Source organism: Dromaius novaehollandiae, chromosome 12 (genome assembly GCF_036370855.1).
Source record: "Dromaius novaehollandiae isolate bDroNov1 chromosome 12, bDroNov1.hap1, whole genome shotgun sequence".
In the NCBI taxonomy this organism is placed as follows: Eukaryota; Metazoa; Chordata; class Aves; order Casuariiformes; family Dromaiidae; genus Dromaius; species Dromaius novaehollandiae.
This window is the reverse complement of record NC_088109.1, coordinates 9,547,174-9,561,229: the sequence shown is the minus strand read 5'-3', so window position 1 is coordinate 9,561,229 and position 14,056 is coordinate 9,547,174. Positions and strand designations below refer to the sequence as shown.

General features: G+C 49.0%; 1 protein-coding gene and 1 long non-coding RNA gene across 2 annotated transcripts in view; both read left to right on the top strand.

The window, feature by feature from the left end:
* The window catches only part of SUSD3 (sushi domain containing 3), a 32,330-nt gene extending 26,569 nt beyond the window's left edge, over positions 1-5,761 (top strand). Inside the window, exon 5 of the mRNA XM_064518895.1 lies at positions 5,101-5,761. Coding sequence (XP_064374965.1) covers positions 5,101-5,314 — 214 coding nt within the window. The 3' untranslated portion in view covers positions 5,315-5,761. The remainder of the gene's footprint in view (positions 1-5,100) is intronic.
* Positions 5,762-9,117: 3,356 nt separating this feature from the next.
* Positions 9,118-14,045, top strand: LOC135329586 (uncharacterized). The gene is made up of 3 exons (XR_010391146.1): positions 9,118-9,184; positions 12,115-12,188; positions 12,818-14,045. It is a non-coding gene; the product is annotated as an uncharacterized LOC135329586 (long non-coding RNA).
* The last annotated feature ends 11 nt before the right edge of the window (positions 14,046-14,056 follow it).

Here is a 14,056-nt window from a genome sequence, read left to right as displayed (position 1 = left end):
CGTGTCTCAGTAGGTTTAAGTCCTCCTTTAAGATATCCACTACAGCTGGAGCATATTATCAAGAGAAAAAAATCTCTTCTGCAGAGACGCAGGCGAGTGTATTCCCACAGAAGCTATTTTTAGTGCCTGAAACTTTTGTGCTGGAGCCCTTTCAGACTACAAGACACATTACCAGTGTACCTGGCAAAAAGCATATGAGGAAAATCCAACAACAAAGATGTCCAAGCGAAAAGATTTTGTAAAGAAGCCAACATGCTCTTAGGAGAGGCAACTTGGCATTTTGAGGCAGTCCAAGAAGCCATAAATAAAGTTGCTGAAATTAGCTCGTAACTTTGGTCTACGCAGTAAAACCAAATGTGTTCTCTCTTTCTCTTCCTTTTAGTGACTATAATGGTTGACGTTTTCTACTACCTTGTATGAGGGGCTGCAGGGGAGGCGCAAATCAGAAACTCATGTTGCTCTAAGCAGTGTTCATGTCTGCTCGGGCTTGCTGAGGAGTAGGCCAGCCGGCCACCCAGAAGTATGGGCAAGAGGGGAGATGACACTTGGCTATGTTCCTACCCCTCCCTCTGCACCCCGCGGGCACTTACCCAACTGCTCTTCCCCTCATAAGTAGGAGAGATTGAACAGCTGGGGGATCTGAGGTCCTTCTACAGGAGGACAGTGTGGTGCAGTTACCACGCTGACAGGGGAGCACACCTGAAGAAACGCCTGTATTGAGAGGCACGCTGCTGCAAAGCTTGATGGTAGGAAAAACAAGTAGAACAAAAAACCCCGACAGAATACCCAGAACAACTGTAAAAATGCAACAGCAGGAGGCTGCAGAGCCAGAAGAGGCATCACTAGAAGAACGATGAGGGCAAAATGTCTCCTACAATAGTGACTTACCACAAGACTGTTAGAGGTCCCCAAAGGCTGATCTGCATCTAGCAATGCCAGGAAGTGCTTCTGGAGCCCAGTCTGGGTCTGTATGTTCATTAGATCCATTTCCAGGGTAAAAGTCCGAGTGCCACAAGCCTGGCTGAAGATGCCTTTGTGTTGGGAGGGGACATCATACCTTGTCTGTACACCCAGAGCCAGCTCCCTGGTTCTGCTAACAGGACAGCTGGGACTTCAGCTGAGGGCTACACTGGCTCTGCAACACCATTGTCCCCCCCTACAACATATCGGTTGTACGGAGGGACAGGTCTTTGCTCATTTTTTCCCTCTAACCCCAGCAGCGGGAGCCGTGCTCCCACCTGAACCCGTGATGGAGGGTAGGGGGTGGTTTACCTGCCATGCTCTTTTTTTGTGGCATACCTGCAGTTTCGAGGGAAGTCGTGCTTGCTCCTGTTCCTAGGCTGTCCGAGCTGCTGTAAAGAAAATTCTGTTTTGGCCTGCCATGTTTCATGATGCTGAGTTTCTGGATAGTTTGTTTCTCAAAGTCATCCTGATTATCGGAGAGCAAAACCTCTTGTTTGTTTTCATGGGGAAACTGGTTTATCTGGGTGCTTTTGGAGGCGAGCAGTCTTACCAGAGACCTGGGCACTTCACTCCCTCTCAAAGATCAGGGCATTTTCTTTTACAATCATCAGCTTCGCTGTCAGAAATTGGTCTTGTCTGTCTGAAAACTCAGCCCTGCGAAGCTCAGCCCTACTGGTCCCTGATGCCCAGGGATGCAACTGAGAGGCCAGATCCTTTGCACAGGGCTCTGGAGTCACTGCACTGGCGTGAACGTGGACCTCTCCACTCAGCTACAAGACTTAAATTGCAGAGGGCCGCCAGTGGACTCCTTCCAGTGCTGTAGGAGGGGATGTAGGACTGATCATCACCATAGCGTTTAGTATTTCAGTACAAAAAGCACCCGGTGAAATGGCTGCAAATAGCAAATGACCGGTTTGGTACAATTGTACATAATTAATACAGTTCCTTGCAAGGAGGGGAGGAGACCCAGCAAGGACACAGGAGAGAGGGCTGGATTTCCCTCTCAGGCCTTTCACGTGCATCGGCCCACCCTGCGGGTCTGAGCGTCTCTCCTGATAGAGCTATTTTCCTCTAGTTTGTTATTACTCTGATCTGCCCTCCCCACCGCCACCTCGCAGAGACTGAAATCTTCCAGTGTCTTTTGATACGCGTGTTTCAAAGAAAGATCTGGGAGGGGAAGCGAGCTGCGGTTTCGTCTTGGGGCCCTGTCACAAAGCACAGAGTAGCTGGCTGCTAAATTATACCTATTTCTGCCCTCGGCTTAGTTGTTCCTGCAATGAGGGTCGAGGGTGTGTGCGCAGCAACATGTGCTTTCGATAAAGCCACTGTTATTGTTTTCATAATGGTTCCATTATTACCCCAGAGCATTGTACAAAGTCACCAGACATAGAGCAACACAAAAATCCCCTCCCGTCCGCCAATATAAGAATGTCTTTTCAAAGCCAGCGCCAGCGTCGGGCAGCACTGCGGCCGCTCCGCGTTCCCCCGCTGCTCGCGTGTCCTGCGAACAGTGTTTCCCCTCCAGCGAGGGACCAGCGGCGCTCGGCTCGCACGAAGCAGAATTCAGCCTCGCGGCCCGTGTTCGCCTGGCCTCGCGCTGTCTCGGAGGGGCTGTTGCGCTGTGTTTGCTTAGGTTGTTCAGGAGCTGCCGGGCAGGTTTCCTGTTTACTTGTGTGGTAGAAACTGAAATACAGTGGAGGAGGAAAGCAGAACCAACCAAACCAAAAAGCATCACTCCAGTATATAAACTATTTGCATCTGCCCTTGTCAAATGTAGTCTCATGCACCTAGATAAGACATTCATCATCTAGCATTTTTGGATGGTTCTGCAGTTCCAAGTAAGACTACAGGAAGGTTTTCTGATCTTCTCATTATGATGTTTTGAAATAGTCTAGCTGGAAATTGGAGTAAAGGAAAGTTAAAGCACTTCAAAGAGGTCACTCTTGTTCTGCACTTGTATGAATTGGAGAGTGCTCCTGAGGATCAAAGTGCAAACTGAAGGCCCTGTCTGGCCGACAGCAATGCATTCAGAGAGCCCGCTGCATGCACGATTATCCCTTGTCAGTTCTGCAGCCCTCTTGTTAGCACTTTCCAGCCATTGCTTAGATAGAGTGCCATTGAATTCGCTGTCCCTTTGATGTTCACAGGGTTTTGTGCATGAAGACATCTCCTCCCTTGTTGATCTCCCTTTGCTTTTAACTTGAGGAAGACCTCCTCCTAGAAGAAGCAGTTAAATCCCGTGTGTCTGTGTGCTGCATCTGAAAGCAGCAATTAGTAGAGAGTGACTATTATCACCTCATCCTAGACTTATTTAAGTAGACGGAAGCTTGACAGTTAATGAAATCAGAGGAGGACGTTGCTTAGCCAGGAGCATAGTTGTCCTCTAGCTGCAGTTTTAGCCAGTTTGAGTTCCTGATGTGGTGGTGAGCGGTGGGTAACTGGGAGTTTTGTGGTGCAGAGCTTTGCAGGAGAGAACGTCAGAATGGGATCAGCTACATGCGCTGCAGAAGTAAGCTGTGTTTATTGCACAATAACCAAAACACCTAGAGTTGAAGTATAACTCTGGCAGGGCTATTTGCAAGGACTGTGGCTATCCCGTGCAGAAGCGGGTGTGTTTTGCAGAGGTCTCGCCTTGCCTTCCTCCTGATCTGTCTCCCTGTGCATGCTCTTTTGGACTGGCTTTCAGTTTGCAACTATTGTCTATCACTTCAACAACTCTGAATTGAGTTACTGGTACTAAGAAACCATATGCACAGCAGCAACTATGTCAGGTTTTCCTGCGGGTGCTAAGACTGGCAGCATTAATGCATGTAGCTTCTGTTCCGTGATGGTTGATGAAGAGCCACAGGGGTGCTGAGATAGGTGTCCTGATGTCAAACACGGAGGTAGCTGAGGGCTTGTTGACACATGAAGATTATAAGGCACGGTTCAAACAGTGTGGGTTTTTCAGCATGAAGTGGATAAAGTTATCAGGCTGTTGCATAGGAGAAATGGATGAGTATTGTTGTCCAAATTAAAGTGGGTAAATCCTGCTCACCTGAGTACAGCTGTGATGAGCGGGTCTCTGACTCTGGCCGTAACGGCGCATTCTCACATGAAAAGCAGCGGTGGTTTAAGATGCCTTTACACTATCTGACTGCAGCTCATGCCCCAAATAGTTTTGTAATACAGCTTTCCAGTGAAGAGCAGGATTTATTCTCCTTTACATTAAGGATGTTTCTGCAGTGTATCTACTGTGTACCACAATGGCAAGACCTCAATTATTTAGTAGCTACACTTTTATTTTCTGTTTTTCCACTGTGCGTTTCTGTGTGTGTGCACATTCACGTAAAAGCCCTTTCCATGATTGTTTCTGCCGTCTATCCGTAACTGATGGTTGCAGCTCGCAGGCTCCGTGTCCTGGCCGGCTTCTCCCGCGCGGGAGGACGGCCGCGGTGCACGGGCTGGGCGCGCAGGCCGTGGGCTTCAGCCGCCAACACCGCCGGCTCCGGAGGAGGCTCCAGACACCGCCCGCGCTGCCTTACTGCAGCGAGGGGTCACCCACCCCGGCATGCCAGCAGCGGCTGTGCAGCAGCTGCTGGTTTGCAAGAGCCCACCCTTGCCCCAAGGCCGGGGCGGGGAGGAGGGCCGCGGGGGACGGCTGCTGCCACGCAGCCAGGTTGGGCGGTGAGGGCTAGCACCAGCCGCGGCGCAGCGGCACGGCGCGGGCACCACTGGCAGCTCTGCAGGTAGCAGGTGACACCTCCACGGCTGCGGAGCACAGCCGGCTCTGTGCCTGCCCCCGGGCACCGCTGACCGAGCAGGGAGCTGCCTTCTGCACCGGGCTCTGGGTGCTCATAGTGATCCCCTGCGGCCGGCACAGCCTTGCATTGCAACTGAGGTGCACAAACCAGTAACATCTGCCCCAAACCCGGACAAACCAACCTCACAAGCCTTCTCAAGGTCTGCCTCAGCGTTTACAGAGACATAATTATTTGCCCCGTTGCTGCCACCTGTTTTCAGTGCTAGGAGAAGCGAGTCCATATGTTGCAGCACACGTCTGCTAAATGCCTGATGTGCAATTAAAAAGGAAGGGGAAGTTCTGTGTCCTCAGCAGAGCAAATGAAACTCAAGTCGCTTTTTCCTTCACGCTTGCAGGTTCCAGGAGGAGTGGACTCGGGACACGGCAGCTCCCGGGCGTTGCAAGGACACCGATCGTCCGCCCAGGTTGTACAAGAGCAGTGGGGCACCTGTGAAACAGGTTGTGCCAGGACACAATGCTGCAGCGTGTGCAGTGAATTCAATACATGTTGTTGAAGTCTATGGACATAAGGATAGTTATAACAGACCTAGCTCTCAGATACCTGGGTAGCGGCGGTCTGAAATACAGTAGCTCCTCTGGACCAAAATAAAATCTGGGTAGAAATATGTGCCTTAAAGACAACATAGAAAGTTAACTGTTCATAGGGATTTGAAAATTTTATATATTCCAAGATAGTTATTTAAAAGAAATGCTTCAAGGTCTGTTCTAAATAAAATAATGAATGTTGATGGTGGCAGTCAATTGCCATTCTCTACAATGTGCTATATATTGTGACTATGTCAAAAGCATAATATCATTCTTCTGTACATATAGAGAGATATGGTAACAAGTTTGTATAATTGCCTCATACGAACTCCCTGATGATGATTACACATTCATAAGATTGCAACCTTCTTTTGACCTATGTTTTTTGTAAACATTTCAGAAAGAAAAATCCCCCATATTTTTGCACACTAGTATGATAGAATTAAAATAAAGTTTTGTTTTTAATTAAAAGACCCTGTTGTTTTGTATAAGGAAGACCTTATTTTTTGATTCATCTGCTCTGTGTTTAGAGACCAATCGGTTTCTTAAAAGGAGCCGCGTGAGGCTGGGCGCAGGAGAGGCACCCCTCCGCATGCACCGGGTGGTCCAGGAGGGGTGCACTGCCTGCGGGGCCTCTTTGCCGCACCGGATAACGTAGCCACGGACCAGCCATCGCTTGTGCGAGGGCCGCAGGGTGAGCAGCTGCCGCGCTGGCTCGCCCGCGGGAAGGCGCAGCATGTTTCACTGTTTCGTATATAGGGTCATTGCAAAGCAGCCTTCCCGCAGCGTGATGAGGGGCGCGCGCCCCGCACCAAGGACGAGCTCGGAGGCGGCCCGGCAAGCCCGTCTGCATGTGTATGGCTCAGACGATCATTGCAGCATCTCTGTGAGTAGCTCTCTAAATAGAGGGGTGATTTAGTTTTTGGAAACATGCCTTCTTTTCCTATTAGTAATCTGTTCACTGTGTGAGGAAATGCTTTTTTTTCTTGCTTTTTCCATTTTGAACAGTCAAGTAACTGATAAGGCTCTTACTCCATTGCTTATACACATGTGTACACATGTACATCCTGTAGTTACAGTAGAAGTGCTTTTGCTCAAGGTGAATTCTTAGTCCCCTGTCATCAGCTACAGAATGGGTATTGTCACATTCCTGTCCTGATGGAAATACGACCCTATGGCAAGCCCCAGTAATTGTTTTATTCTGTGTCCCGCTTATTATGAATCATGTGTATTCTTAAGACCTTCAGTTCTGAAGTTTCAGTTTTGAAATTCAAATCACTGTGGCTTGCTGACAGGCCTGGAAATGCCCTAGTCTATTCTGGCCACATTCAGCAAAAGTCGTAAATACGTGCTTGAACTTCAGCTCTGTGGTTTTCTCAGTGAAAGAGCTACCGTTTTGTTTGCAATAAGCTCAGTTCTGTGTGCTACAAAAATCTGCATCCGTACAATGTGCCTCTTAATGTGTACTGAAAAAAGGGTAATGGATACACTTCTCCACACTTGTTCCACATTCTCAATTCATTAAATTAGTATTAACTAATGTTGATCAGGACAGATCTGTGCTGCGAACCGTTTTGGCCGTTGTCTGCAATTTTTCTGCGTGCTGCCGGAGCCCGCTCGCCGCCGTGCCACGCGCTCCCCCGAGTCCCGTTTACGAGATTGGCTTCCCGTCCGCGTGCTGGTTTGGGCACGCCGCCACTCCGTGTCCTCTCGCACAGGCTGCAGGTGCTGGCAGCTCATCTACAGCAGCCTCGGGCGGCTCGCAAGGCCCCTGGTGCTGTTTGGGAGGAAGCGAAGGGGTCGGGAAGTTTTTGAGAAGGTGCGTTACAGAAAGGCTAGGCACGAGGCAGCCGTTAGCAGCGGCCAGCTGGAGGGCCGAGCACAGTGCCCTCAAGTGGAAAACCAGCTGCAAGGATATGAAACCGATGCACAAGTCTATGTGCTCCAGCTGTCGCAGCAGCAAATCTTCCTCTCGCCTGGCTTGGTGCTTTCCGGGAGGACAGCCGGGATAGCTGGGCTCCACCCACAGGGAGAAGGCCTCCTCGGATCCCGACTGGGAAAGAAGGCTTGACTAGGATCGGTGCTCTAAGTCCGCAGGTGAATGAAAATAAAAACAAAAGGAAGGGAGAGGAATGAAGCCTGGAAAAAACAGCCAAACATCTGAGAGGCTTCCATGCAAGTGGCAGGTACCCGAGAATTACATGCAAAGACGTTAGTCTTTCCACATAATTAAAACTTCAACTTAATAAGAATTACTTGCACTTGTTAGACCAATGATGAAAGGACAAAAAGGACTACAGTCTTGTAATAGTAGATCATAGCCTGTTCCAGGTAGGCCATGTGGAAAAAGGACTTTACTTTCTCTGAAGATCAGGACGAGGTGAAATGGTCATCAGTTCGTGTCTTTGGTTGCAGAGCGAGGGCCAACAGAGGACAGAGCACGGGCTGCCAGGAGTTCAGTGCTGCCTGTGCATGAGGAGGAGGAGTTGGTGGACGTTTACTTGGGGAAATAACAGAACCATCTTTAATAAGGGGTGACTTTATTTGTCTAGGTCTCTGCTGGAAAAGTGTACAAGACTGTCAGGGTTTGGAACATAGGTGATGGTGACTGCTTTATTTCTGAAGATGTAGGGTGTCAGATACTTCTAACAGGGAAAAAATCATTAAAAGTCAAAATTGAAATTTAATTTGGATGGATGTAAAACTAAGAGATCACATTTTAAGCAAAGGAAAGGGGAAGAGCCACAGAATAAGGAAAATGGACTTTGAAGAAGCAAATTTCATCATATTCAAATAAGAAGTATAAAGGATATATGCAGAAACAAGGTGATTGATGGAGAGCTGGCAGGAGACTAGCAGAGACTGCCTAACAGCATGCCAGGCAATCCCAATGCAGAGGACAGCGAAAATCAGATACAGCTGCCTTGGGAACTCTTTAAGGACTTGAAAATCAGAAAGCAAGATCTATAGAAAAACAGAAATCTGGCAAATGACTGCAGAGTAGCATAAAATGAGATGAAGGTAGTTGCACCCAATCAGAAAGGTAAGAGGTAACATGAGTTACAGTGAGCAAGGGAAATAAAAGGCAGGAAGTGAGAAAAATACCTTAGAAGAGACACCGTAAAGTTACAGGTAAGTTATTTCCTGGGGAAAAAAATGAACACAGAGATGGCTGAACCACTTATGGTCTACTTTGGTTCAGGCATCACTGAAAAGTTCACTGGTTAATGCAATAAATTTTTAAAAGGGACTAGGACTGCAGCCTACAATAAGGCAAGAAGAAGATCACAAGTATTTAGATAAATTTGATTCCTTGATGAAATCCATCCTAAAGTACTAAGGTGTTAGCTAAGCAATGCTTGAAGCATCATCAGTTTAGCTTCAGGAAACTGTGAACGGCAAGGGAGGTGTCAGAAGATTGGAAAGGGCAAATCCAGCTTTAATAAGGGGAGAAGAGAGAACCTCACAAAGCAGAGGATTTCTGAAGGCACATGGTGCTTGGATACCCAAATAGAGTCTAGGACAAATGTTTAAACAATTAATTTGAGAAGAAGGCACATTTCCACCTAGAATTAAAAAGAGTTTCAAGGAGGTAACTGCTCTATTCTACATGTAATATTATGTCTCTATCGTGATGGAAGATTAACAGAAAATAATACAAAAATGATCATCCAGAATGACGAAAGGTTTAGGAAGCATGGCTTATGGGGAGAGTCTAGACCAGCTCTGTGTGTGTGTCATATAGGAAATGGAAGACTAAGACGGGATGTGGTATTTCCAGTATGTAAGAAATCTTCTTACAAAGCGGGTGGAGATCATTTGTTCCGTGTATCCGCTGTGGGTGGGACAGAAAGATGCACTGTAATCTGCAACCGAGCAAAGCTCTGTGCCGAGGTAGGGCGACGAGGCAGAGGGCCCCGGGAGGCTGGGGGCCGCCCTTTGGGGAGGCTTAAGAGCAGGGGAGGTGCATGGGTGAAGGGTGGCCCCCCTAGGCTTGGTCATGCCTCGCTGCAGGTCTTTCGAATTCCCTCCCTATTCTGCATTTGTGTGATTATGTTGATTGGATTTTATGACCCATCTCCCTGAAGTTTTCATTTTATGGTGTGACTTTAAAGGCTGCAATATGATTGCAAGCCCCTCAGTGACACGAATTCCCTTGTGGGGGTGTCCGTGTCCGTGTCCGTGTCCGTGTCGGGAGGGAGCCCAGGCACCCCGGCCTGCGGAGGAGGCCCATCCGAGCGCTGCTCGGGGGGGAAAGCAAAGCCTTCACAGCTACGGACATTGATGGCCGTGGGAAACAACAGGCAAGCTCGGTGAATTTACTGTCTCTGTGCTGGAGCATTTCATTACTGTCATTTATTTAGGCGTCTAACACAGAAGGCAGCAAAGTTATAACAAGATAAGGAAACAACACCATAGTGTGTTGCAAGATTTGTGGCTCTGTTCCCTCGGAGGCTGTGCGTGGTTTATGGTAGCTGTACCCCCGGAGTGGGTTTTATTGCTCGTGTAAACATTATTTATCTTCAGAAGGAAAATGAGCGCTGCACAGGAAGAAGATGAAAGCAACCCAGAATCTCAAATAGACATTTAAAACTCATATTTATTAAGTTAACCCTTAAATGTTTGCCAGCCAGGGAGTTCAGATGGGTTTGAATCCATTTCTGCTATAGGGAACTGAGGTTTCCTTGGGTATTTTATGGAACTGATGGCTTGCACTTAAAGAACAAGTTAAATGCTATAAACCGTGTAAACAAGCAGAAGACACCCCTTCCCTGCATGGAGGCTTGTGCGTTAACTGCTGAACACTGCAGTATGGTAGGTATGGTAGGATAATTCTTCACAGATTAAAAACCTGGCAAGGTGATCTTTACCAGAGTAATTGCTTATTTTCATTCCTTCACCCCGTGTTTTACAAGGGTTTCCTCCAGCAGGCAGTGCCGCCGAGGCTGTTGCGCTGGCCTGTTGTTAAGCTTGCAGAAAACCAAAGGATAGTTTTTAAGATCTTACGTTAAATACTAAACAGGGAATGGTTTTTAAGCCGGCTGGTGTACTATTTGCTACAGGAAAGTATCTGATCCTTACTTTCTTTTGAGTGAAAATTCATTCTTTGAAACAAGTCAAAGAGAACTTGCCGTGCTGGAAACGTCAGGGCCCTGAACGGCGGCAGTGCCGATGGCTTTACCCGGGACGCAGCGCACCGCGCGCCTGCCGCAGCGAGCCCTTACGGGAGCGTCGCCCGCAGGGAACGCTGCTTCTAGCGTGCGATAGCACACCGCACAGCATCCCCAGAGCCTGTGATTTTTGTCACAAGTCTCATGATATTTCTTATTTTACGAAGCCGCAAATGGTAGAGTTGGGTACGTATGTGAAAACCACAGCTTCCATTTAAAAATAGATAGGTGTCTTGCCCTTGTGTTTGAAGGGAGACATATCAGTCCTTAAGTGTCAAATAACAGGAAAAAAACAAACCAACTGCAAGTTTCTTTGATGGTAATGATTTGGGGGAAGCCTGACTCACGATTCTTGAATACTGTCTGATGCTGTCAAATGTATGTACGACCTTGAAATATCCACTACGGCTCAAAGACAGGACCAGACTGCATTTTGATCCAGCTGCAGCACTGAAGCTCGGCATGGCTACCAGAGCATCTACCACAGAGTGGCCATTGCTTTCATGCGGCTTTCTAAATGGATATTTGGACATACAGGTTTTCTCCTGGGCACCTGCCCCCTGGGTACCATCCTGGCAGTATCTGAAAGTTATGTTTTCCACTGCATGCTTTGCCTCTGTGGATCTAACTTTTGGTTATGGGCGAGTACTGTGCAAAGCTTCCCTGAGCCAGTCTGTATCCGAGACATTCAGGGTCCCGAAAAGAGACGGGAATGCAAAACTGATGGACCTTGGTACCTTCCAGGAGGGGGCCGATATCCAAAAGCTGAAACAGCGGGGCATGGGAGGGCCGGAGGAGACCAGAGGACTCCTCCGACCACAGCAGACGCTGGCTGTAAGAACAGCATATAAATGACTGACAGTTTGAAGCTGGGGCATTGGCAGAGATCCTGACAATTATCAAAATATCCTGGTCATCAGTGATGTCTTGGAAGTGGGAAAAGTAAAGGAACCGACTGTTACTTATTGTCAGTCAGATGTAAATGGCTTGTGCAACTATTTTTTTTTAGACTGATACGCAATGCACGTTTTAATAACTTTAATTAAATGGTAGCTTTAATTGAATCTTCTGCTTGGAAGGACCAAGACGACAGGTTGGCGACGTGCCAGCTGGTAGCTTCTGAGGCGGTTTGCAGTTGCAGCATGTCATTGTGTTGAGAGGCCACCAATAAGTTGTTGGTTTAGCTGTGATACACACCGTGTTTTGTTTGGGGATTTCGGAAGTGCTCTGTGGACGGCAGAGGGGAGAGCCACAGGAATGCTACCTGATGGCATCTCGTACGGTTTACAAGTCATCTCCAGAATTTAAATGTTCTAATGACTGTAATATACAGACTGCAGCTCTTGTGGCCACAGAAAGAAGGAAAAAAAAAACAGAGGAAAGAGGACAAAGCAACGCCACAGTGAGGGCCCAGCCGGCGGGGGCTGCCAGCCGGGGCTGGGACCTGCCAGCTCCTACTTGCTTCAGAAAGGTGGCAGCTCCCGACTGCACTTGTAGGACTGGGTTGTTTCCAGCACATCTAGTGATGGCAGAGAAATCTAAGAATTTTTTCATTTTGGGGGGAGGGCAGGGTAACTCGAGGGTTGCAGAAGTCCTGAAAAATCAGCGAAATTGGTTTGAAACAGCTTCCGGGCTCACTTCATCTCCTCTCAGGCTCATGTCGCACGCGGAACGGCTTGACCAGCCAGAGCCCGGGCAGGAGCCAAACCACCACCAGCAGCGGCCAGGTGAGCTTCCTCTGACGTTTTAATAAACTGTATTATATAAACACATAAAATTTCCCTTGTAATTGTGGTATTTCTGTGTCCAGTCATGAAATCTATCGGACACATGTATGTACTTAAAGTTATACACTTAAAAAAGATCCTGCAGACCCTTGGAGGGAGGCGAATTGGTGTCCGCGGGTTCTGGGCTCCTTGGGCACCTTTCCTCCCCGAGCAGCCCAGGAGCAAGGAGAAGCTCCTGCCTGGAAGAGACAGACTTGGGGGGGAGCCAGGAGGTGCAGGCTGCGGGAGCTGGGGAAGGCGGGGAGCTTTGAAACGCTTCAGCAGGGGCTGGGGGGCCGCGGTCTCACAGCAGTGGCAGCTCCGGCGGGGGGGGGGGGGGGGTTGGGGCAGCTGGCCGTAGCGAAAGGCAGAGGGAAGCTCAGGTTCAACAGGCTCCCGCTGTGGGGTGGACGAGCACCTTTCCGATTTAGGGCTGAATCCTGGGCTACACCCTGCAACACGCGGTTCTGTGCAAACTCTGGCCAGAGCACGTTCCCTCTAAAAGTGATGATAGCAACCACGTTTGTTTCCTCCTTCCCTATCAGCAGGAGGTGATTTGCTCAGATTGTTTTTTTAACTTACTTTTTTAGGACTATTTGAAGAGAGATGGTTTACGGCGCCTGTCGGTGAAAGCCTTGCGTGTGGTTATTCCGCTTTTACTGTCACTGCAGCCAGCGCCTACGAGCCGCATGCCGAGGCGCTCCCAAAGCCCGTCTCCGCTCTTGGCGGTTCGTGCTAGCGCAGCGATGGCACCGCGCTGCGGGAAACATGAAACTCCTCCGACGCGGCAGGGCGCCACGCGGGGCTGGAGCCGCCGGGTCCTGATGCCAGACCGAAGTGTGTGCGTATTCCCGGGTGCACGTGTTTCAAGGTCAAGGTTATCGGGAAATGTCCACAGTGGTGCTTCCCATGGGAGCTGCATCACACCTCTATGCTGGAGGCTGATCTATGCCCAGACACTGGCCTGTAGCTCCGAAAGCCCGTGGGTGGCACGCCGGCGGCTCACCAGCCCGTGCACCCTGTCCTGTCCTGCCGGCGGTGGCCGGGCGAGGCCGGCGCTGGCAGAGCCGCGGCCCCCGGGGAGGACATGGCAGATAGAGCAGCCCTGGAGCTCTGCTGCCTCCCTGTTTGCCAGCTCTGCCAGCGTTTATTCGCACACCCGTTGTGGCGAGAGGCTGCTCACGTGGCTTCACTTGCTTCCTGCCCTCAAAGAATTTCAATGTTTTGGTTTTTTAAAAAACACCACAATTTGTTGAGTGGGATTTTGTGTGTGTGTGTATGTGGATTTGTATTTACATGGGAATAGCTATTGAGTTAAGTGTGGTTTCGAACGTGTAGGAGCAGCCGGCTGTTCATTGCTATGTACAAGCTAGCAGCCAACACAGACAGCGCTGTAGTTGTCCAGCTGGTTTACGACCAGCGGACGAGGGCCGGTTGTGTCTGCCGCCCTTCCATTGTGCCAGGAACGAGACGTGCTCATTCTTTCCATTAGCTGCATCATCATTTAGTTTTACTAAAGCAATAAAAACGTCCAAGGAGAAGGTTGTAATATCGCAGAATGAGGGTGTGTGTAGTTCACTTCTACGTGTGTGATTTACTTGTATGTAACACGTACAAGAAATTAATCTCGAGTAGGGCTAATCCAGCCCTCTGGCTGAACCTGGCTGGGATTTCACCCAAGTCAGTTGTGTTCATACGTAGTGGCTTGGCTTAGCGGGGTCTGGAACAAGGAACCGAGAACTTGCAGCAGCCCTTCTGCTTTCGCAGATGTTTGGAGTCAGAGGAGTATTTTCGTTCATCTCCTGACCAGCGAGGAAACAAAAGGCGGG